Here is a 23,965-nt window from a genome sequence, read left to right as displayed (position 1 = left end):
TTTTTGCTACAAACCAGTGTGTTTTGTGCTTTTGACCATCTTCCGCTTCTCGGAGAGTGCATTAATAACAGTATTAAATAATAGTGATATCAATGGACTTTTAAGGTAATCAGTTAAATTAGCTAGCTGTTTTTATTATTGACACTTTATTCGACTTATATATAAATGTTAGTGAAAATAACAAAAATAAAAAAACTTATTAATCAACCCACATATGTGATAGACATTAGTTATGATTATCTTTAGTGTCTACTTTGAAGGCATCTTGAGTAAAACAGCTTCATATTTAACGAGGCATATGCAAAATGCGTGAACCGGAAGCAACGAGACCAGATTAGCAGAATACAGAAGTCTGTTGCGCATATATATATATATGATATCACTATTATTTAATACTGTTATTAATGCACTCTCCGAGAAGCGGAAGCGATGAGACCTGTATATGTGTATATATTATTATATATATAATAAGAACAAATTTACCTTTTGGTAACAATATATTTTTTCTCCCTTTGAAAATGCTAAAACATGCGCATGCATTTAGAATGCACATCGACCTACTGCTTGAAAATATAAATGAATTTTCATATTATTTAGCATGAACAGAATACTCATAATTACATGACAGAACATTCATTCTGTGGGTGCATTATCTCTTTAACTTGAAACCGCACAGAACCACGTGCGCGCGCACACGCCCCTGCCCCTCATTTTGAAGCACAACGGTGCACTGCACACTCTTGTTGCAAAATGGCAATGAAATTGGCATACTGGGATATTCGTGGGGTAAGAAACAGTCGTAATTTTTGCATACCTATTTTATACTAATTTTGCATAGTTAGACCTTTAATTGATTCGTATTTGATTTCCTTGAAATTTTAGTTTCATAACTTCGTCATGCAGTCATCGCAGAAGAATAGAATCAGTCCGTGTGGTTTGCCAAGTCTAAATACGGTCAAATCTGCATACGCTCATCTTGTTTAAATTCACATCTTTGGTTAACGATAAGAGATAAATGAACTAACGTTAGGCCGTTACTCGGCAAAGTTTGATACTGGTTTAGATATAATATAACAGTAGTCTGATGCGACACCTGAAACATAAAAACAATTTTTTTTGTGGGTATTTTTATGGTCGATTCTTTAAAGCGTGCACTGATTGTCGGGAGCGATTATTAGGAGTTAATACGAGTTAAGAATTGACGAGCTTTTGTAACATTATCTGCTCGCCAAGCCCACAGATGCTGCTATTTTACTGTTAATGGCAGTTATGTTTATCTCCTGCAGTTTGGATTTGGTTCATTTACTCCCCATCTTCAATAAACAAGCTACAGTCCAAAATGCAGCGGCTAGAGTTCTTACCAGGTCAAGAAAATATGATCATATTACCCCAATATGCGAAATTACGACGAAACGGTAATCTGTAATTTGACGCTTAAACTGGAGTGTTTAAGATCATATTATTTTACTGTATGTTTCAGAGGACATAAAGTAACTTGACCACATCTACGTGGCAACATTTCCACAGCTAGAAGAGTATGTTATTAATCATCTGGTGCTGTTCGCGTGGCAGTCAAAAATTAGCTTTTTTTTTACTTTAGTGAAATGAATGTACATTATTTTAGTCCAATAATGTTTTTCAAATTTAGTTTTTTGGGGGGTGATTTTATGGTACTAAATTATATTTATGGAATAGTTGTGGACCAATTATTATGTTGACCTTAACCAACAAAGACCTGAAAATAAAATATCCAACTTAAACTGACGTAAATACTGAATTCTTTGGAGCAGACTTAAGTTTGGTCTCTTTTTACAGATGACACTTGACAAATTGTTAAAAAGCGAAAATAAATAAATAATTATATTATAGAGTGAAATGTTAGATAATTTTATGTATATTAATATTAAAAATGTTAAAGAAAAAGATAATAAAGATATATATATATATGAAATATATATTTTCCAAAACATTTTTTATTACTCTAAATTGTATGAAAGTAAAAGTCATAAATCTAAACAAGTTGTTTCAAATTTGAGGTTGATGTGTCAAAAATGAGCTTTCAGTAAAATTTTGTTTGGAGGCTTTACCAAACGTTTCCACTAGATTCAATTTTCTTCACATTAATTTCCAATGTGGTCATTTTTGACTGCGATCAGTACCTGTGACCGTTTTCTTTTTTTTTCATTTGATGTTTTGAAATCATATCCATTTTTTGTGTGTTTACATAACAAGTGCCAACACCTTTACCAAGTTTCGTACCATTCCAATGAAGTAAAAAATTCTAAAACAAAACTTTTTCAGTAAAAAAATTACGAACAGCGCCAGAGGATTGAACTGCTTGTGTTCTATTATTTGGCTAATCAGTGTTATTCACCTTATTAATATGAAAATAAGAACATTAACCTAGGGTTTCTGAATATGCTGTGTGAAATATCAACCCTCAGTTAATCATTTCAAGAATGAAAAACATTTTACGGCTGCTGGAATTATTTATACAGAATGTTATGGATATAATTTAATCTGATTACAGCTTGCTCAACCAATCCGTCTGCTGTTGGAATACACTGGTACCAAGTATGAGGAGAAGTTCTACTCTTGTGGTGACGGTAAGCAATGATTATTATAACATACAGTAGCAGACACAGTCAGATTGTCCAAATAAAAGCACATTGAGTTGATTCTATATTCTTGCCTTGCAGCTCCCAACTATGACAAAAGCTGTTGGTTTAATGAGAAAGAGAAGCTTGGTCTGGTCTTTCCTAATGTAAGTTACGTAGTTACCCACATGGTATTGTTCAGTATAACATGCAATAACTAACCACCATCATCCTTCACCAGTTGCCCTATCTAGAGGATGGAGACACGAAAGTGGTCCAAAGCAATGCCGTACTGAGATACATCGCCCGCAAACACAACCTCTGTGAGTACTTCATTCATTTATTCCTTCATTTAAAAAAAATAAAAAAAATACTAAACTATTTTCTAGGGATGCACCGATACTGAGCTCATGTACTCGTATTCGTTAAAATGCCCCGATACTAATTGGCTTCATCACTGTCTCCTCTCCACCAATAAGCTGGTGTGTGGTGGGCGTTCTGGCGCACTATGGCTGCCGTCGCATCATCCAGGTGGATGCTGCACATTGGTGGTGGATGAGGAGATACCCCCCTTACTATGTAAAGCGCTTTGAGTGCCTAGAAAAGCGCTATATAAATGTAACAAATTATTATTATTAAACGCCGATACCACGCATGTGATCAGTGCCATATTCAGACAAAGAAACACCAACAACAGAAAAACAGACAGCAGAATGTAGTTATTAGAGATTAAGGATGTCTAAACTAAATGTACATGCAATGATTTAATGTTAAACATTCAGTATTAATGCCTGTATAGCTGATGTGAGCAAGCTGATAAGCAAAACACGCTGAGTGGATCCAGCGCGCGGCGGCTTTCATCTGCTCCGGTACACATAAGTGCGCGCGCTGTGCGTGTTTTCCTTTCTTCATGCGTGTTTCTGCAATTATATGGCTTTGAAATCTAAATGTTTCAGATGGAATAAAAAATTAAAAATTCTATATCTGAAAATGATTGATTTATAACGAGTGGTTCCCTGCATAATTACAGCAAAAAGCGTGGTTAGCACTGAGCCGCTGCAATGGAGCAGCTCTAATGCTATTTAAGATGATGTACCATAGAGCAAATAAATAAATAAAATTTAACAGTGAAAGTAACACAAAATTGTCAAATTACATTTTAATGGGCATAATTAAGTGTGAAAAATAACCGAAGGATATACAGACAAACCAAAAATTATTCAGAGACCAGATATAATTTTTAATTTTTTTACTAGTGGGTGCAGGACACTATAGTTAATTTAAGTAACTGAGGATAGCAAAATAAAGTAAACTGTGACAAATTATACCCAAAAACTCTTCATACAGTGGACTACCAGTAAAATTGATACAAAAGTGAGACCAAAAATTATTCAGACCAAGTAATGGAAAAAATTGAAATTCAGGCTTTCATGAACCTGGTTGACAGCATGCCCAGGAGACTACAGGCTGCCATTAAGGCTAAGGGTGGCCCGACAAAGTATTGATAGTTGTGTAAATATTGTCATACCAACAGCTGTCTGAATAATTTTGATTGATTGATAGAAGGGTATTATCAAGCTAAATTTGTTCTGACACAGTTTAACTTGGAGTTCTTGTAATATTTTATTAGCATTTTCTAAACTATAGCGAATAAAATGTGAGAAATGTTGAAGGTGTCTGAATAAATTTTGGTTTGACAGTATCTATTTGATAAATGAAGTTAATCAACTAACATTTTACATACTCAGTTGTTTTCTTTACCCAATATTTAAAAAATGTAAAAATACAATAAAAATATCGGTATCAGTACTCTGTATCGGCAAGTACCAAAAATTAAAGTATCGGTATCGGGCGAGTACTGGAAAAAGTGGTATCGGTGCATCCCTACTATTTTCTCAAGCATCACTGAAAATAGCCATCCAAGAAATGTTAAACTTCTATTTCTAACATGTTTCTAGGTGGGGAAACTGAAGAGGAGCAGGTGAGAGTTGACATCTTGGAAAACCAGGCAATGGACTTCCGCAATGGTTTTGTCCAGCTCTGCTATGGAGACTTTGTGAGTGATTGAATATATAGAAATATGTACAGCATTTAAGAAATTTGCAGCTGATAATAAGATTTTACTTGTTAATTGATAACATGACTGATTTGTAATGCATTTGTACTTGATTATAGGACAAAAACAAATCATGCTACTCTGACAAACTACCAGGGACACTAAAGCAGTTCTCTAACTTCCTTGGTGACAGGAAGTGGTTTGCTGGGGACAAGGTAGATAGGCATGTTTGGAAGCACTTTATTTTGTCCATTTAAAGTGGCAGGATATAACAGTATATCTTATAAAATTATTTGTTTGACATGCGCATCCCATTTTCTCATCCTGTAGATCACATTTGTGGACTTCATCATGTATGAGTTGTTGGATCAGCATCGTATGTTTCACCCGGAGTGCCTGGATGACTATAAAAACCTTAGATGTTTCCTTGATCGCTTTGAGGTTTGGAATCAGCTTTTGTCTCACGAAATGATTTGATAGTCTCACGTAAGTTGTAATGATAAAAGATAAACCATATTGTGACTGATATGAATTGTGTTCCCTGTCAGAGTCTTGAGAAGATTGCAGAATACATGAAGTCAAACAAGTTCATAAAAACACCAGTGAACAACAAGATGGCCAAATGGGGAAACAAGAAGTAGTGAAACTAACAAGATTGTTTCTTGATAAAGCATCATAAGTTGCTACATCATCTGCTTTGGTTATAAGGTCAATGCGGTTGAACTGCACACTGATCATTTTTTTGGAACCACTATTTTAAACCTTTCAATAACTACAAAGTGATACGGTTATCATTAGGATTGATTTATAAAAGCGTGAGAGAACAATCAGAATTCTCAGTTGTTGTCTGTAGACATGGTGCAAGCACTTAGGCTTAAATTGAAAGTGTTCAGGTTAGTGTCACACTTAGATTTTTGACAGTTTGATGCCATGAAAAGAAGCATTTCATTGTTATTTTATGGATCTCACTGTTTGGATTGTGATTCTACATTTGAAAATAAAGCATTAAATGCAGTACCTTATTTTGACCCAATAAAAGCACAGCACCGTTTTGTTCGTATGGCGTTATTTTTCTCACTGAGGAAACCTCACTAATGCTAAAACATGTTTGTATTTAGAATGCATAGGTGTTTGCTGAAAAAGACTAATAAAATCTTGCAAACTGTTCAGTGGCGGAGCCAGCGGGGTGTCCAGGGTGACATCGGATCTGCCACCCTGGGTGCCACCCCAAAAAATATGCTACGATTTCATTTCCTTTAATCATACTGAAATAAGCGTTTATTTTAGCTTCGAACTCAATGATGTGACACGTTTGGTGTTCTGCATCGCGCTTCGTCTCGTCCATTTCTAGCCTCTCGTGCACATGCTCTCGTAAACATTGAATGAACATCCGATCCATGTTGAAAGATACTACAATTTACTGAATGTATAGGGTCTCATGTAATCACTCAATGAGTGTTTCAACTGCAGAAAGACAGCAGCTAGAAAACATTCACACATCAACAGAAAATCCACCCAGTGGCCATAAACTTGTGAGAAAAATAGAGAGAATTTTGCAAAAATTACATTTAAATATTTACACTCTTTAATTATAATTAATAAAAATGAATAGATAACGTTATAAAAATGGTCTAATATGAACTTGTATACAAACCAATTGTTACTTTAACCTTAACAATAGTTTAGTTTAGAAAAAAATTGAAAAAAGTACATTACCAGTCAAAAGTTTTTGAACAATAAGATTTTTAATGTTTTTAAAGAATTATCTTCTGCTCACCAAGCCTGCATTTATTTGATCCAAAATGCAGCAAAAGCAGTAATATTGTGAAATATGTTTACTATTTAAAATAACTACTTTATTTGAATATATTTTAAAATGTAATTTATTCCTGTGATCAAAGCTAAATTTTCAGCATCATTACTCCAGTCTTCAGTGTCACATGATCCTTCAGAAATCATTCTAATATACTTATTTGCTGCTCAATTTTTTTTATTATTTATTATATTTAAAACAGTTGAGTACATTTTTTCAGGATTATTTTAATGAATACAAAGATCAAAAGATTAGCGTTTATCTGAAATAAGTTTTTTTTAAGCTTGGAGTCAGTATAATTATTTAAAAAAAAATTTGGGGGCGGGGGGGAGTATTATAGAAATGAATACTTTTATTTAGCAAGGATAATTTAAATAGATCAAAAGTGATGATAAAGACATTTATAATGTTACAAAAGGTTTCTGTTTCAGATCAATTCTGTTCTTCTGAACTTTCTATTCATCAAAGAAACCTGAAAAAGTTCTACTTGACTGTTTTCAATAATAAATGTTTTTTGAGCTAAAAATTCAGCTTTGAAATCACAGGAATAAATTACATTTTAAAATATATTCAAATAGAAAGCAGTTATTTTAAATAGTAAACATATTTCACAATATTGCTTTTGCTGTATTTCGGATCAAATAAATGCAGGCTTGCTGAGCAGAAGAGAATTAAAAAACATTAAAAATCTTACTGTTCTAAAACTTTTGACTGGTAGTGTTAATCACAGGCTTGTTAATTATTCATGAATAATTCTCAGTCCAGGCTGCTCCAGACACTGGTTAATGAGGTGATACAATTAAGAGAAATAAGTTTCAATAGACTAACATTTGAAGTTACGGTAGGAATGTATAGCTAATGTGAGGTAATATGAAGTAATCAGCAATTGTAGGATTTATTCATGCTTTTTTTTTATGCCAGGTTGGAATTATACACTGATTTTCTGTCATGGTCCATGGACCCCCTGAATTAGCCTTGACCACCCTCTGGCCATCCCATGTATAAAACTCTTGCTCCGCCACTGATACTGTTTAGCAAAGAAATTGTCGACGCCTCACAAAAATGTTCCGCAGAAGAAAGAAACTCGTACGAGTTTTGAACAACATGAAGGGGTGACAAGAATTTGCTTGAGGTTTGGACGCGCCCCAAAGTGACGTTTTGACCCGCCCGTCGTTCATATTGCGCTCTGGCGCGCGCGCCCCTCTGCAATCCGCTCCTTCCATTCTACTGCTCTGGACAGAGGTGCTCGTTGCAAGTGGCAAGATGGCAGTGAAATTGGCATACTGGGATATACGCGGGGTAGGAAATTTTTATTTAAAAAATAATGGTTAGATATTTAATATCTGCAAAAAGTTTACTGCGTAACTTGCATCACAGTAGATTAGAATGTCGCTCAGTGTGGTTTGTCATGACTAAAAATACACTAATTTTTATATATATATATATATATATATATATATAGCTTGCTTATAGTTACATTTTGGAGGACGGTAAGTCGATACTCTATTCATGAACTAATTAGGCAAGTTTGGTACATATGCCTTTATACTTTAAACATGGACTTCAGAGCTAGTCAGGGGACTTTAAAGGATTTGTGGATCAAATTGAACATGATTTGTCTTGTCGCGCCATGCCCACTGATTCTTCGCTAGGCTATATAATTTGAAGCCGCTTTGGGTGTGGTTACGCCCCAAAATGCACTGAAAATTAAGACTAAACGTCTGCAGCATTCTTTTAATAAGAGCTTGTCACTTTTCAGCGATTTTAAAGCCTTGGGCAAAAGTTTCTCTTCATACAAATTAATGATGGGAAATAGCTACAAAGAAAGTCACTTAATACAGATAAATAAGATACAATATTACATCATATTATAGTCTTATTTATTACACGCTTTTATAGATCAGGAATTTACCCAGAATCAATATTATATCAATGAAAAATTGTACTTTTTAAAATTTATCATCCAACAACATTATGAATACAACATGGTTTCTAGAAAAAGTAGCATGGAGTTGTAAGTGGATGAAATGTAGAACATTCCACTTTCCCCAGTGTATTCTCCGTTAAATAAGAGCATCATCTGGCTATTTGAATTGACTTTCTGAAGATCTAAAGTCATCATGAAATTGGAATAGACTGTTTTTCATGGAATATTGCCGTTTTTATTACAATGATTATTCCATGCACTTAATTATTAAATAAAAACACACAAAAGCAAACATTCTTAACCATCCTCCATCTTTCAGTCTGCTGCAAGCTAGAAATAAGTGCGTAAAAACAAGCCTCGTCCTATTTTTTTCTTTTTCAATATTCCATTTTATTAGTGTTGCCCATCTCTTAAATATGCAAATAAGGATATTAACTTTAGTTTATTAATATAGTGTAATGACCGTCAGTTAATTATTCCAAGAGTGAGAAAAACATGTTTTACTGCAGCTGAAGTTTGCTATATTTCATGATTTTCTTATGATTAAAGCTTGCTCAACCAATCCGTCTGCTGTTGGAATACACTGGTACCAAGTATGAGGAGAAGTTCTACTCTTGTGGTGACGGTAAGCAATGATTATTATAACATACAGTAGCAGACACAGTCAGATTGTCCAAATAAAAGCACATTGAGTTGATTCTATATTCTTGCCTTGCAGCTCCCAACTATGACAAAAGCTGTTGGTTTAATGAGAAAGAGAAGCTTGGTCTGGTCTTTCCTAATGTAAGTTACGTAGTTACCCACATGGTATTGTTCAGTATAACATGCAATAACTAACCACCATCGTCCTTCACCAGTTGCCCTACCTAGAGGATGGAGACACGAAAGTGGTCCAAAGCAATGCCATACTGAGATACATCGCCCGCAAACACAACCTCTGTGAGTACTTCATTAATTTCTTCATTAAAAAAAGCATCACTGAAAACAACTAATTGAAAAAATCTATCTGTAATGTTTCTAGGTGGGGAAACTGAAGAAGAGCAGATGAGAGTTGACATCTTGGAAAACCAGGCGATGGATTTCCGCAATGGTTTTGCCCAGCTCTGCTATGGAGACTTTGTGAGTGTCCACGAGCAACTTTAGTAGACTGTCTTAAGTGCCGATTGATTATTTGAAGAAAATGTAAAGTAGTCTTGTTTTGTTTTTGTAACTTGATGAGAAAATTAGTGATTTGTAATACTTCACAGGACAAAAACAAGCCATGTTACAGTGAGAAATTGCCAGGATCTCTAAAGCAGTTCTCTGACTTCCTTGGTGACAGGAAGTGGTTTGCTGGGGACAAGGTAAATAGGCACAATGTTTGGAAGCACTTTAATTTGTCCATTTTGTGATAGGAAAGAGATAATTTGTTTGACAAGCTCATCCCAGTTTTGGCTCATCCTGTAGATCACATTTGTGGACTTCATCATGTATGAGCTGTTGGATTTGCATCGTATGTTTCACCCGGAGTGCCTGGATGACTACAGAAACCTGAGATCTTTCCTGGATCACTTTGAGGTTTGGATTGAGTTGATGACAAACAGACTATAATTTGGTATTCTTACGTAAATTGTAATGTTAAAAAATGTGATTCTGATATGACTTGTGTTCCCTGTCAGAGCATTGAGAAGATTGTAGATTACATGAAGTCGGGCAAGTTCATGAAAACACCTGTGAACAACAAGATGGCCAAATGGGGAAACAAGAAGGAGTGATAAATGACAAGATTTTGTCTTGATTTATTTTTTGGTACAACATTTTAACCTTCCCAATAAAAAAGCATTAGCTAAATTTACATTGTAATGATAGTGTATTAGATATGTCACTGTTCAGAGTTTCTATGTTTGAATTGTTAAAAAACATGAACTTCAGGACCTTATTTTGACCCAATAAAGCAGATCATTGAATTCAGTGCATTTAGACCTTATTGATTAGAAATTAAATGGTCATGAATGACATAATGCAATCCTGCATTCAAATGTAAAACCGGTTTTTAAACCAAAGGCATCCTGATTAAATTAACTGTATTACTATTGTGAGGTAAAGTACAAACCCACAACTGGATTGTTGAGCTTAAACTGGAACTTAAATGTAAAAAAAAAACATTTTTAACCCCAAAATCAAAAGCTTACTTTAAAACCAATAAACTATGGCTACTAATATGTTGATTATTGACCATTTATTAATATACAGTCCACAATTGGCAAACAGTGTCAGGTTCAATCAGTGTTACAGATGCGATTCATTTTCATTTAACACATATAACAGCTAAATAACACAGTACAATTAGACAAAGTTCCCACCACCACCGTGACATCAGTGGAAATCAGCTTAATGGAACAATCTGTATCAAATAAATAAAATGAACGCATTAAATGTATTCATTATTTGCATGTGTGAGGGGTAATATAACTGAACAAGTCTGTAGGCATTAGCCTTGACTTGTCTAATGAATGGAAATGCTGAGAAGTTTACTGAATAGTTCTTGTTCATTCAGGTCCAGACACGTTCAGATTCTTGCTATCAAAATGCACCGGTGCCCTCAGATTATCAGCGGCCACCATACTGGCTGTATTCAGCCTCACTGGCAAGCTGCAAAGGAAATAGAGACTGATGACATTTGTGAGCTCTGCCTCAGACATTAAATGACCGTCAGGTATAAAGCCACACTGAATACTGTGAGATCACTTGACCACACTGAAAAGTGCTCCATAAATAACAGAATTTGTACAAGGCGGGAGTTTACTTTGAACAAATAGAGCTGCACGACTTACTGCAACAGTCGATCTGACGCTCTGTAGTTGGAAGAAAACTCGACCTCCTTCCTCAGGACATATCACTCTAATATCATCCCGTTTCATTCCCAGAAGCATTGCTCCATTAAACACCCCAAGACTCTGGATTGTCCTACACAAATACATGATGAATCAAGCGTGTCAACAGGTTGATAAATGACTTCTTGGAGCATGTTAAGCTATTTCTGCTCTTCCAGCTAATTAAGTGTGAAGATCAATACATCCAGAGTCAAAAATACAAAAAATATCCACAAAATTTAATAAACATTTTTTAGGTGCAAATGATTTTTGACTATTTTAATGAATAAAATTAAAGATGATATAAATGGTTTCTTACATTTTAGAAAAGCCTTTGTACTGTAACCAGGCTTTGACTTCATCAGGTCTAGATCTCATATCTAGAGATGGAGGTCCTCTCATATTTTGCTGAGAACATAGGGGGCAACATTCATAAAACAATGAATTGTGTATAGCAAAAATCAGTTACTTAAATATACAGCAATACATGTCCTGACCAAACAGTGATGAAAAATTGGGTGCCATACATTGACCGAGCAGTTTTAATGTCTTCATATAGCTGATTTAAAAAAATATGAATTAAGCCATTGTTTAGTATGTCCTTAATATATTATTGAAATTATTGTTTTTAAATAAAAATGTAGAGTAAGAATAAATAAATAATTTAAAAAAAATGTGCGCATTGGCCATGACTTACAGTTGGGCTTTGTCCATCAGCAGGCTCTAGAACATTCTGAGGCACATAACCCTCCTCATTACGACTGTTTTTCACTTTCCACCATTGCCTGGACTTGTCGGTTACCTATTTCATAAGCATTGAAGTGTATAATCAAGAACAAATTATTTGTATGCATTTTCTGCTCACAGGAAAAAGGTAACATTATATTTAAGAGTAGATACTACTTTAGTTACATTAGATGAGGATTAATAAATGCCTTTTCTTTGTTAGTTCATGTTAATTTCAACATTTACTAAAATTATTAAAATCAAAAGTTGTACTTGTTACACATGAACTAAAAATGAACAGTTGTATTTTAATTAACTTTAACAAAGATTAATAAATGCTTTAACATATGTATTGTTTACTCTATTAACTAACATTAACTAGTGGGAGTTTAACTGTAAAGTGTTGCCAAACTTATTGATTTAGTCACTGTTCACCCCTGATGTTGCACAATTTCCTTTGTGTGGGGTGTGTTTTTAAATATCAATATGTTAAAGGTCAGGTGACTACCTGCACCATCTCACTCTTCATCACACTCAGTTCCTGACTGTTTCTTGCCATAAAGTCATAGATCACCCTCATGTAGATTGGCGTCTCAGCAGACCTGCTATAAAATAAGACAAAAATGTTACTAGATTTTATTAATTTACCTCTTAAATTCTTTAGTGAACTCATCTGAGGCTACATACTTCGTCAAATAAACAATGTTTTATATTGCACAACTTCCTTTATATTATCTGGGTATTTCAAAGGGAGTTAACATATGTCTCACCGCATTGGTGGGGCGTTCCAAGCTCTGTTGTCCTGGAAGAGAGGTTAAAAAGCTATTTGTACTTATTTCACTTTATTATACCTTAGGTTAGGATGCATGTCAAACACTTGACGTATTTTATGACATCCTCATGCTTAGATCAGTTGAAGTTTGCCCTCTGAAAGATATTACCTGTTCAGGCATTGCATTCCCAGGTGTGACGTGCTCGCTGTTGCTCCGTGACAGCTGCCTGCTGCCGGGAGCGGACTGGGATGGGCCGGGCGGAAGGGGCTGCCAACCGTCGTAAAATTCGGGAAAATATGGAGGGATCTGATCCCCATTTGGCCATTTAGATCTGATTAAAAAATACATAAAAATCACGAGCTTTTCTCCTTTGTTTGCTAATCTGTGAGGAAGTTTTTTTGTAGAATAGAAGACCTTGGAATGCTCCACGTGTCACCCAAACTGCTCCACAGTACGTCCTCATTTGGTGTGACAGATCTTCCCAGGAGGTGCAGGGCTTTTTCTGTGAGCAGTGGACTCAGCACCATGGGAGGGATGTTGGGAGGATATTGACTCGCCATCTGAAGCATGAAGAAACAGTCAGGAACTGAGTGTGATGAGGGCTGATATGGTGCATCTTCTGACCTTTAACCTTGTGATATGTTGTAAGATTTCAGTTGTGAACAAGTTGCTCATCAAAAGTAAAGCCTTTTCTCTCGACAGAAAGTACACTCTTGAAAATGAAAGTTTGAAAAGGGGGAACTTTTGGAACCTTCTGTTGCAATACCATAGAAGAACCATTTTGGGTTCCCCAAACAACATTTCAGTGAACGGTTCTTAAAAGAACCATTTGTTCTTAGTGTGAAGAACACTGTACAAATCTAAAGAACCTTTGTCTACTATAAAGAACCTTCTGTGTTCCATAGATGTTTAAGGTTCTTCATGGAACCATAGATGTCAATACAGAACAGTGCATGCTTATACAACTTGTGATTTCTTATCCATTGCTGTGGTTTTGTAAACAGCTAATAAGTTAGGTAGGTCCTACTGACTAACCCTCTATCGCTTCAGGAGAACAAAAAAGCTTTTGACATGCATTCTGAAAGTATGCTCATCCATTTTCATTGCTTAATGGAAAAAAAATGTATGAAATGTGATTGCAATGCAAACATACTGAACAAACAGATACTTACAAAAGCAAGGGAAGAAAAGAGACTGTGAACAAAATCAGAAACAGGAGGATTTTTTAGGTGACCGTCCAGTTTCCCCTGTCACAAGTAGAGATGAGTATGAAAACAGACATACACAACAAATAAAAAAACAGTATGTCTCATATTAACCTTACATAATTATTTTTTTAAGTCATTTAATGAGACCACTGAAAAAAATATCATTAATTTCTCTGTACTTTGGAGACATGCCAGAACTAAAGTGGTAACAATTTAGTTTGAAAGTATACATTAAAGTAGTCTAATGATACTCTTAGGAAATATCACAGAAATGTAATTTTTATAACTTACCAGAAGGTTGAAGCCATATTTTATTTTCTGCAGACAGGATATGTACTCCTCCACAGGGGGAATACTTGCAACTATAAAAAGCAAAAATAATAATAATAAATCTTTTAATGTTGAAATCTGGTAGATTTTTTTAAACATCCTAATAGAACAATTAAATTAAATTAAATTAAATGATTAAAACAAGCACTAGGTGTTAATTGTTCACCCAATTGTTTTGCAGCATTTTTCTTTTTCTTTTTCTTGTTTCCATCATCTTTTGGCAAAGCTGAGCCTACTTTATATACAAAGGTCTCAATGTCGGCTGCTACGTGGTTAAAAATCTCCTGTAGAGAAAATTAAGTGGAAGGGGGATATGTCAATAAATTGATTTCTGAATGAGATGGATTAATAGCATGGTGTGATAAAATTGTCAGTAAAACCAACCAACCGAATCTCTCTCCACTTCATTGAATGCAGGTGGAGCCTGCTGCTGCTCAGACTGCATTGGCCTGTAGGGCGCTTCATCTCTGGGAAATGGCATAGTGGGTGAAGGCCGCCTGTCATCTGGGAAAAGATTATTAAAGGATTTGGATATATTTAGACATTATGAAACACTACTTTACTGTGGCTGATTTGTAAGACTGTACCCCCCCCCCCCCCAAAAAAAAATTATGTATCTGTATTTTTGTATTTCCCATTTAATATGGTGAACATTTTTGACTGTGAAGACCTCAAGTGTGACTATTTTTTATAAGAATTTTTTCATTTAGCCATGTCTAATCATGTCCACGATTTTTGTGTGTGTTCAAATAGCAAGCGTGACAAAAGTCATTAAGTTTTGTACAATTCTGTTCGGGTAAAAAAAATGAAATGACTGAGAACACCAGAGGGTTAATTTCAGGACATTTGAGGGTATTTAAAAGTGTATTTTTCAGAGTGAAATGAACTCTTCAAGTGATCACCATAGTCTTCATTGTACTGTGGAGGTGGGACATCTGGGGGTGGAGGATTTGGCTGCATGAGAACTGGTCTTTTCATGCTTCCTGGATAACCCTGACCAATGATGCTTTCCAGATGGCTCCTGAGTAATAGAAAATATATCACTGTACAGCACTGATAAAAACTGAGGTTGAGGAAAAAGAGAAATATTAGCTCTTTGTTATTTAGATCATTATCCCAAATAATCAATAATGTATATTTAAAACATTACATTTTAGCACATTTAAAGGAAAAAAATTCTTTGTACAACTTCTTTGTGAGGCAGCAGCTAACCTGATGTCCATTTGTGGTTCTTTAAATGGTGGTGTGGCATCCCCTCCTTGCAGTATTACCTTTTCCAGATCATTTGCCACCTCCTGAGCCTAGCGATTTAAAACATCACAGATACCTTTATAGAAAAATTCAGGGCAGTGACAAAGGGGTGGAATGGAAACTCCCACATCAATCCACAAGATATTAAACAGATTTACACTGGGCAGATGTAGCACTATCTACCCTTAGATGAATCTAACATTTTTGACTATATATCAGAGTGTTGTTCCTCACCCCAATCTCCTCACACTGGAACAGGAAGGCCTGTGGAGCTCTCTGGCTAGGATCCTGAACTGAGATAATGAGAAGGGAGTCATACACACAACTGTCGAGAACAGCTTTCTTCGCTCTGATGCTACTCAAGTGCACAGATTCCAAAACCTCCTACAATTCCAGGAAACAGAGGAAGAGTTTAATGTTTAGTGTGGGAACTAAGTGTTGTATCATGTAACCATTTTAAAAAAGCCCAAAGTATTTGTTCAGACTAGTGTCTGAGAATAAATTATGCACCTGACCTTGGTCTCTATGTCACACAGCTGTAGCTGGTTCGCCTGGACCTGCATGATCATATCCTGACCCCACACTTTCCCTTTACTGTCCATATTCTTCAACCTGTTCACACAGTCATCAATGCTGCTCAGCTCTCTGCCATCTAACACACAGGTGAACAGGTGCTAGGGAACGGAAAGAGAATGATGTTTTAAGATCACATACAGTATGAATCACACGGAGGCTACTGTTATAGATGGTCTTGTGAAATTCAGCTTTGCTAAGTCATAAAATGTTCCAGTTCAGTTTGTGTGGAAATCTCTACAGTACATGTTAGATAAGCACTGGTGTTCTGTAATTTTCTGTAACACACATTAGTGAAGTGGGTGTTGGCTTTGCTCTAACAGATTAAGATTATGCATCAGTAACATTCAGTAAGCACACATGAACATTTTAAAATGATTAGTTATTAAGTGTAGTAAACAAACCCATGAAATGGATTTAATCTTACCTCTACTCTGTACTGAAAGTTGTCTTGCTGTCTGGTGATTGATTCTGCATACTCCTTCCTTTGCACTGAAGCATCAAAGTCAATTTAAACATACAGCATTATTTTAGTATATGTTGTTTAAATGGGATTTGTACTTACTGTAGATGGATTTGGCACTAGGACGAGACATGCCAGGCCCCTGGGACATCGGCTCAGGTGAGAAGCCTCTATAATATAGTCACAACACAATATGTCTGTATGTATGACTGTACAGTACATATATCTAGTCAGATTTTCAATAATTCCTGAGTATGACCACAAAAAACAATGTAATCAGTAACATTTCTTGTTATTTCTAATATTAATTCTGAGTTTATTCTAAATTGAACTATTCTTAACATAAACTCACAGTCAGCTCAATGCTATTGCAATATGCAGGATATGGCCAAAAAGTATGTGGACATTCATTTCTGATAAACTAGTTTGGCTATTTCTGTAATTTTAGTGAAATGAAATACTACACCAGATGATGGAGAAATCTGGGTGTCCAGTTTTGTTGCAATATTTTTGGGAGGTTACTTTTTTGATTGACAACAAAGTTAACTTCATCCACACCAGATATCAACAAAACAGAAATAATGACTGACATTACTTGGAAAAGCTAAAATATATTTACTAAATTTAGATTTACTAAACTAACAACAATAAAATAAAAATTGCCAAGTGTTAAATTTAGTTTAAGATATATACTGTACACTGCCGTTCAAATGTTTGTGATCAGTAAGATTTTTAATGTTTTAATGGAGTCTCTTATGCTCATCAAGGCTGTATTTATTTGAACAAAAATACTGAAAAAACAGTAAGATTGAGAAATATTATTGCCATTTCTAATACTGGTTTCCTGTTTTAATAAACTTTAAAATATTATTTATTTCTGTGACGCAGTGCTGAATTTTCATTAGCCATTACTCCAGTGCCACATGTATGCATCGCCGGCACTTAAACTGAAAAGTTTAGTCAGAAAAGCCCATGGACAGGTTATTGCTGACAGGATAGCACATTTGGTAAAGGAAAAGCAAAAAATATAATGATATTATCTGTCAGAGACGTTATCAACGCTGCCAAAAACAGTAGCATTTAATAACACAGATCTGTAGAACAAGTAGCCATCCAGCAGAAATGAAATGAAATAGCCTAAGCAAACACTACCCATCAAGAAGTCTGCTTTGTCATGCAGTATAGAAGTACATTTTTCACAAATCATGCTAAAAACATTCATAAGAGCATTAGACAATATATAGCTATGATTATTAATGAAAACTATAACAGCAATATGTATTGCATGATTAATAACAAAACTGATAAAATTATCCACCCTAACACAGTCAAATATAAACACATTTTGATGCAATAAATATGTAGTTTAAAAGTGTTCATCCTCCAGAACATAGAAAATATCTTTCACAAACATCTCCGTCTCTTTTAAAGTGTTAGTGTATATAAGGAGCTGTATTTGTAGGGGTTATTATAGCACAATTCTTAACCCCACCCCAGACCTCACTAATTTTCAAACCCTGGCTATGGACATGACATGACCCTTCAAAAATCATTCTAATATGCTGATTTATTATCAGTGTTGAAACTGTTGTGCTGCTTCATATTTTTTGGAACCTGTGATAATTTAATTTCATACAAAGAAAAAAGTATGAACAAAAAGTAAAACAACAACAGCATTTGTTTAAAATAGATAAATCTTTTCTAACAATATAAGTCTTTACTATCACCATATAGATATTAGAATGATTTCTGAAGGATCACTGAAACTGGAGTAATGATGCTGAAAATTCAGCGTTGCTTCAGAGGAATAAATTATAATATAAAGTATATTAAAAAAAGAGAACTTATTTTAAATTGCAATAATATTTCACAAAAATAATTTTCCCCTGTATTTTTGATCAAATAAATACAGCCTTGATGAGCAGAAGAAACTTCTTTTTAAAAAAAAAAAAACATTGAAATCTTACTGATCCCAAATTTTTGAATGGCAGTGTATATTAAATTTGCACATTTCAGACCTGTATCATATCATGACATATATTATGACAACCGATATGAGAGAGATAGAATGCAAGACATGACGCACCACACTAAAATACCCTTGTGTGTGTTTCAGGTACAAAGTCCACTTGCATACAGTGAAAAATACCGCTGATGGAGGTGAAGGGGAACAAGATAAGTACCTTGATTGGAAAACTGGGACAGGGTTCCCCCCATACATTCTTGACTGTGATATTTAACACCTGTAATAATAATAATGTTATCAGTCATAAAACCATTTCAGAAAAAGGGCAGATAAACATTCGAGAAGCTATGCCAGGCAGAAACATTAGTTATGAAGAAGCGTCTGTTCAGCAGTTGTGGTTTGACACCACTTAACTTTTCAAAAGGAGGTGAAAGCGTAGTCAGCAAGTTAATAAAGTATACTTGCAATATTACATCCTCAAAACCAAACAAGCTGCCTAAAACCAAAATATCAGCACAACTGCTTTTTATGTTCAAATGTTGATATTTTTAGTAAAAATATATAACATTTATTTTTACATTTGAATAGTAAAACAATTATATTTGATCAATGTCAGATTTTTAAAATGAGATCAGTAAATCATGACAGAATACTGGCTTTCATAAGCCAAGTACAATACAATTGTATTGCCAATACAAGAATGATGACACTTATGGTCAACGATTTATTTTTGTTCTCAAAAACAAGCGAGAACTGTCCAGTCATGACGTGCTTGATGAATAAACAGAAAAAAGTGCTGAGAACACAAAGCAGGAACTTTATAACAACTTTACATGTTTGGTTTGGCGAGAAGAAAACACAAGTGTAAAAGTGATATGCCGCAGAAAAACCACTAATAATAACACTCATCTAAAAGACAACAGAAATTAGAATAATAACCATGTTTCGTATCTTACATTATTCAAATTAATCACTGCCCTATAAATCAGTGTGTAAAACGCCATGGATCAGTGCCTCTATGTGTTTTGGTTATATAAAAAATAAAAAGTATCGCTTAAATCAACTTTATTATACAAATGATTGTACCTTACCTTAAAGAGCTTAAATCAACTTTATTATACAAATGATTGTACCTTACCTTAAAGAAAATCCTAAATTTAACAGCAAATCTTCAAATGTAAATTCAGATTACTCCAGAGTTTAGACATATCCTCAAATCAGTCTTCTTCGTGAACTGCTTGAGAGCCAATATTCTGCACTTCCTGCTTGGAAAAGCTGAGGTCAAAGTCTAGTTCCTGAATAATAGTAAATCAGGTAGGTTTTCCATTTACATCCTTGAGTAAAAAGGTTTTGACATTAATAGCCAGCCATTGTGACGTGCACAACAAAGCGGCGCAAAGTGACCCCTGAATGAATTTGTACACTTATGTCAGACTAAATGCATGTTGCTGTATTAGATAAGAAAACATTAAACCAAGCAGCATATTTTAAAAAGAAAGATGAGAGAGTCATACATTTTAAATGTCCAATATAAACAAATATTTTGACCATAGTTACTAAGAGGAATCATTTGTTTTCAGATGCACTGTAAAATGTGACTTAATCTGATAAATTAAACTTGTATTACTAATGTCCCCTCAGCTCAACTACAAGACAGAGAACTGAAGTTCTTCAAATCATCACACAAAAAGGATGGGAAAAGAATTTAGTTAATAACCAAACCTTTTATTTAATACGGGTATGTACACTTTTGACGACACTGCCAGACCAAAGGGTTAATTTAGAATGAAAACAAGAGGCTTTAGTGTGGGCATTGACAGAGATCTATACTGTAGCCTGAGCCTGAGCGGTCTTGGCCAGGACCTTCAGATCTGCAATGCACTTGGCAATGCTTTCCTTTTCCTGAAAGACACAAACAAAAAGTGAAATTGTAGAGATAAGCCTAAAAAAACGTAATAACAGTATCAGAACAATTATTTTGTAGTTAGTACAAGTGCATAAATAGGTAAAGCTGGTCTGTTTTACAGTGCCATTGTTAAGCATGTTACATGTACTTTACTACAGTAATAAAAGCAAAGCATGCATAATTACAGTCAACTAACCCTAAACCAAACCCTGTAGCATGTTACTCACTGTTACTCTGTGAGAGCATAATGTTGAGTACTAAGCCACCTTAAAATTAAGGGTAACACTTTATTTTAAGATGTCCTTGTTACACATACTTACTATTATAATAACAATCAATTATGCAATTAAGGACACCTTCAAATAAAGTGTAAAAAAATAAATAAAAAACTTTTCCCTCAAAATCTCCTGTCCACATTGTAGCAATTACACTGTTACTATAACTGCTGAGCGATCGTGGAGTACAAAGTCTCCATCTAGAGGCCAAGCTAAAATATTACTTCTTGTATACAGATTCTGGACTAAAGTAGCATTTATAAAAAAAATAAAAAAATAAGTACACTTACACTACCTGAAAAAGTAATAATTAGAAACTTTCCAATAGGTCTGTAATTACCATACTTGCTAATATTAAGTAAGCTCACTCTTACTCAACATTTCTTCCCTGATGACAAGAAAGGCCTTTAGTTCTAAACAAATGCTTCCTTTGTATATTATAAATACAATGAAGCATCAATGGAGTGACCATATCCCTGTACCTGCTGTGGGGTGATGCTCTTGATGACGCTCTGCTCGACCCAGTTCACCATGTGCTCCTGCTCCATACGGCGGTGCAGGTTCTGAAGCTCCACCTGGTAGTCCAGCCTCTTCTTCACCTCATTGGTCACCATGTGCAGCCGCTCCCTGTAATTGGTCTCCAGCAGCAAAGCCACATTGTTCTGATGGAATATGGAAAGAGGAGCGTCACAAACCCAGGCATAGTGCCACTCTAAATGTTAATTGTAAATCATTCCAAATTTAGGAGATGTCATCATTTGTGGATGGTAAATGAAGGCAGAGATAAAACATCAGTCTTTGGGTCTCCTCACCCTCTTGGCATCGAAGAGCAAGTGTCTTCCTTCCACTCTCCACTGCTCCTTCTTCTCATCCTCAATGCCTCGAGCTAGGCTAGCCATGGCCTGATCCTTCACTTCCTGAGCCTTTGCCACTTTATCCTGCAGAGGAAGAGAGAAGACCAAATATTAGTCAAACAGAACCCTTAGTTACAGTCTTTGGGGTAATTGTTCACAACATCAAATTTATCACCAGATCATATTTCAGTCTCAATTTTAGTGCTTATCTACAAAATTTCACTTCTGTTGAACACAAAACACTTTCTGCACCTCATTGATTTTATCGGCAAAGGTGGCCACACTGGGCCCAAACTTCTTGATGCCGTAAATGACGACTGCACCAATTGATGCAGCAGCAAATGTCTCGTGATTGATTACGTAGATTTCCTTAGACAGCATGTACAGAAGCAGACCGGTGCCCAGCATATATGGCCCTGCAAACAGAAGAGAACACAACCAGTGTATCAATTTACTGGCTCTCGCTCGCTGTTAACAGAAAAGAATCTTTACACAGAACTTTGGGATGAAGAGATTATTAATTAATAACAATGTTATTATCAAACTACTCATCACATAAAGGTGTTATAAGGTGGGACTGCACTAATTATCTAAATTAATCAGAATTGTGACACGCAGTTAGCAAAACAAGTTAAGTTGTTCATTTTGGAGCGTGATAGATACTGAATGATTCTGGTAAACTTCTGCATAAATATTTTTCAATAATTTCTACTTAGTGAACTTTTTAAAAGACAAACAGGAACCTGGATACCAGGGAAACGCTAAGAGAGGAGGTAACAAAGCTGAGAATCCCACCTGTCACACCAGTCTTGGGATACAGCAGTGTGAAAAGTTCCTCTGGGAAGATGCCATGTCGGACCTTTCCTCCCTTCTCGGGCAGAGGGGGAACTGGTGCAAGACTCTGGGAGGACTGGTGAAAGGAACGAGAGGCCTGAACCAGGCTGAGGAGTAAAAGCAGCACAGGGTTAGAGGTCTATGGATGTCATTGACTGTCATTTGTTTTCCAGCTCTCTTCAACTACAGACTGACATACAAAGCACTAACCACAAGAATTAAAGATTTAACATACCAAGCACCAAAGGACCCACTGTTTTTCAGGGTATGAGCTACAAGAAACAGAACACAGAGTAGTTAGAAAAGGACTGAAAATCAACTCGGAATGTCAACCGTGAAAAGACTGACACCTTTCATTACTGCTTGTAATTATGTTTGATTAAATGCAGCTGTAATTTCACCTAAAGAATCAATGATTTGCTTAATTTAAAAAAATAAATAAATTTATTTTACAGCTGTCACTTCTAAAACATGCTTTTTATATGCCATTAGTTCAAGAATATTAACAGACTGCAAATCAAATTCCACATTTAGTTTTTTGATTCATAATGATGTTGGATCAATGTGCAGATATAATAAAATAAACGTATTTGCATAAATGACAGAAGTTACAAGCTGTGAATCATACCGGTTAGCAAAAATCTGAGATAATGGATTAATTTGCACCCCTAAATGAACATTCAATAAATGTTATTATACATTAAATGTAAATTATTAAGTGGTAAAGTTTGAATGTGCCATTAGCTTTCAGCTAACAGCTAAACAACTCAATACAAGGACATACTCTAAACACAACAACTCAACCATCGTTCTCATCCAGCAATCAATGTTTGAGCATAAAATATGCACTTCATTGCATTTTAAACATCATTAGAATTTAAAAATACATTAATTTGAGCAGATAAACACGTTACTCTGCAGGTTCATGTGTGGACATTCACACCGTGCGGCCTAATTTTACCCTTCAACTTCATATTCCTTAATAAAACCGTCTATTTAATCCACACAATCAACGCGAAGGATTAGAGTAGCGTCCGTTAGATAAACCACCCACCTGAAACGAAAACCAGCCTCGACAACATGTTTTAACGGGTCAATGTCAGGATCCCTGGCCGAAACGCCTCAGTACCGGGGCTCTCTGTGCCCTTCTAGACCAAGGATGAGGAACTCTCGCCTCAGATATCGCGAGATGTAAAAAAAAAAAAAAAAAAAAAAAAAAAAACAGCGATCTGTCACATCCGGGAAACTCTGCACTCTGAGAGGGAGCCAGCATGTGGCGCCAGTTCACCATAAAAACAATTAAAGGAGACGTTGACACTTGCAAGTTGCAAGTTGTTGCTAACGTAAATATTTGAACATATTAATGATGGTAATTAATATCAATAAACATTTAAATACATCTTTATATAGATAAACGCTGTTGATTTTGATTATTGTTTAGATGTAATGGGAATTTGCCCAACATTAAAATGTATAGTAGGCCCATACACTGAACATATGTGGATTTACAGTCTAACTATCTGGTATTTAAAATGTATGGCTACTTTTTGTATAGTCTGTT

General features: G+C 35.3%; 4 protein-coding genes across 6 annotated transcripts; 2 read left to right on the top strand and 2 right to left on the bottom strand.

The window, feature by feature from the left end:
- The first annotated feature begins 674 nt into the window (after window positions 1–674).
- LOC306849272 (glutathione S-transferase Mu 4-like) lies at window positions 675–5,711 on the top strand. 2 transcript variants are annotated; one of them, XM_079384195.1, is made up of 9 exons: window positions 675–786; window positions 1,287–1,415; window positions 2,531–2,606; window positions 2,700–2,764; window positions 2,839–2,920; window positions 4,556–4,653; window positions 4,773–4,868; window positions 4,984–5,094; window positions 5,202–5,711. In XM_079384195.1, exons 2-9 carry the CDS (start codon window positions 1,395–1,397, stop codon window positions 5,292–5,294), a joined length of 642 nt encoding a protein of 213 aa, XP_079240321.1. In that variant the 5' UTR covers window positions 675–786; window positions 1,287–1,394; the 3' UTR covers window positions 5,295–5,711. The 2 variants fall into 2 exon arrangements, with proteins under 2 accessions (XP_079240321.1, XP_079240320.1); XM_079384194.1 differs by lacking the exon at window positions 1,287–1,415 and having other exon boundaries at window positions 681–786.
- A 1,775-nt stretch (window positions 5,712–7,486) lies between these two features.
- Window positions 7,487–10,343, top strand: LOC306849193 (glutathione S-transferase Mu 1-like). Its single transcript, XM_079384058.1, has 8 exons — window positions 7,487–7,765; window positions 8,943–9,018; window positions 9,112–9,176; window positions 9,251–9,332; window positions 9,415–9,512; window positions 9,641–9,736; window positions 9,840–9,950; window positions 10,052–10,343. Exons 1-8 carry the CDS (start codon window positions 7,730–7,732, stop codon window positions 10,145–10,147), a joined length of 660 nt encoding a protein of 219 aa, XP_079240184.1. The 5' UTR covers window positions 7,487–7,729; the 3' UTR covers window positions 10,148–10,343.
- LOC306849191 (epidermal growth factor receptor kinase substrate 8-like protein 3) lies at window positions 10,142–20,229 on the bottom strand. 2 transcript variants are annotated; one of them, XM_079384055.1, is made up of 19 exons: window positions 18,753–20,229; window positions 16,672–16,739; window positions 16,534–16,598; window positions 16,049–16,207; window positions 15,768–15,917; window positions 15,495–15,583; window positions 15,185–15,303; window positions 14,671–14,786; window positions 14,449–14,566; window positions 14,244–14,314; window positions 13,917–13,991; window positions 13,159–13,304; window positions 12,913–13,075; window positions 12,742–12,773; window positions 12,480–12,576; window positions 11,943–12,047; window positions 11,565–11,653; window positions 11,207–11,339; window positions 10,142–11,024 (listed from the first exon to the last, which is right to left on the bottom strand). In XM_079384055.1, the coding sequence occupies exons 1-19, from the start codon at window positions 18,788–18,790 to the stop codon at window positions 10,983–10,985; spliced, it is 1,875 nt and encodes a 624-aa protein (XP_079240181.1). In that variant the 5' UTR covers window positions 18,791–20,229; the 3' UTR covers window positions 10,142–10,982. The 2 variants fall into 2 exon arrangements, with proteins under 2 accessions (XP_079240181.1, XP_079240182.1); XM_079384056.1 differs by having other exon boundaries at window positions 10,483–11,024; window positions 12,480–12,573.
- LOC306849192 (ATP synthase F(0) complex subunit B1, mitochondrial-like) lies at window positions 20,181–23,588 on the bottom strand. The gene is made up of 7 exons (XM_079384057.1): window positions 23,459–23,588; window positions 22,640–22,676; window positions 22,366–22,511; window positions 21,823–21,986; window positions 21,529–21,654; window positions 21,199–21,378; window positions 20,181–20,437 (listed from the first exon to the last, which is right to left on the bottom strand). The coding sequence occupies exons 1-7, from the start codon at window positions 23,484–23,486 to the stop codon at window positions 20,360–20,362; spliced, it is 759 nt and encodes a 252-aa protein (XP_079240183.1). The 5' UTR covers window positions 23,487–23,588; the 3' UTR covers window positions 20,181–20,359.
- Between the last annotated feature and the right edge of the window lie 377 nt (window positions 23,589–23,965).

This window comes from Barbus barbus, assembly GCF_936440315.1.
Source record: "Barbus barbus genome assembly, chromosome: 29".
NCBI classification, from domain to species: domain Eukaryota; kingdom Metazoa; phylum Chordata; class Actinopteri; order Cypriniformes; family Cyprinidae; genus Barbus; species Barbus barbus.
Note: the sequence above shows the minus strand (reverse complement) of the source record. Positions and strands in the feature narration are given on the sequence as shown.

Excerpts from the sequence above, each read along its gene's own strand:
- LOC306849272 (XM_079384194.1), top strand. The coding sequence starts at position 751 with ATGGCAATGAAATTGGCATACTGGGATATTCGTGGG. Across the intron at positions 787-2,530 it reads CATACTGGGATATTCGTGGG|CTTGCTCAACCAATCCGTCT; the intron begins GTAAGAAACAGT and ends ATCTGATTACAG. Across the intron at positions 2,607-2,699 it reads GTTCTACTCTTGTGGTGACG|CTCCCAACTATGACAAAAGC; the intron begins GTAAGCAATGAT and ends CTTGCCTTGCAG.
- LOC306849193 (XM_079384058.1), top strand. The coding sequence starts at position 7,730 with ATGGCAGTGAAATTGGCATACTGGGATATACGCGGG. Across the intron at positions 7,766-8,942 it reads CATACTGGGATATACGCGGG|CTTGCTCAACCAATCCGTCT; the intron begins GTAGGAAATTTT and ends TTATGATTAAAG. Across the intron at positions 9,333-9,414 it reads CGCCCGCAAACACAACCTCT|GTGGGGAAACTGAAGAAGAG; the intron begins GTGAGTACTTCA and ends TAATGTTTCTAG.
- LOC306849191 (XM_079384055.1), bottom strand. The coding sequence starts at position 18,790 with ATGTATGGGGGGAACCCTGTCCCAGTTTTCCAATCAAG. Across the intron at positions 11,654-11,942 it reads CTGATGGACAAAGCCCAACT|CAAAATATGAGAGGACCTCC; the intron begins GTAAGTCATGGC and ends CTATGTTCTCAG. Across the intron at positions 11,340-11,564 it reads TACAAAGGCTTTTCTAAAAT|GACAATCCAGAGTCTTGGGG; the intron begins GTAAGAAACCAT and ends GTATTTGTGTAG.
- LOC306849192 (XM_079384057.1), bottom strand. The coding sequence starts at position 23,486 with ATGTTGTCGAGGCTGGTTTTCGTTTCAG. Across the intron at positions 21,987-22,365 it reads TCCCAAGACTGGTGTGACAG|GGCCATATATGCTGGGCACC; the intron begins GTGGGATTCTCA and ends TTCTGTTTGCAG. Across the intron at positions 20,438-21,198 it reads AGAGCATCACCCCACAGCAG|GAAAAGGAAAGCATTGCCAA; the intron begins GTACAGGGATAT and ends TGTGTCTTTCAG.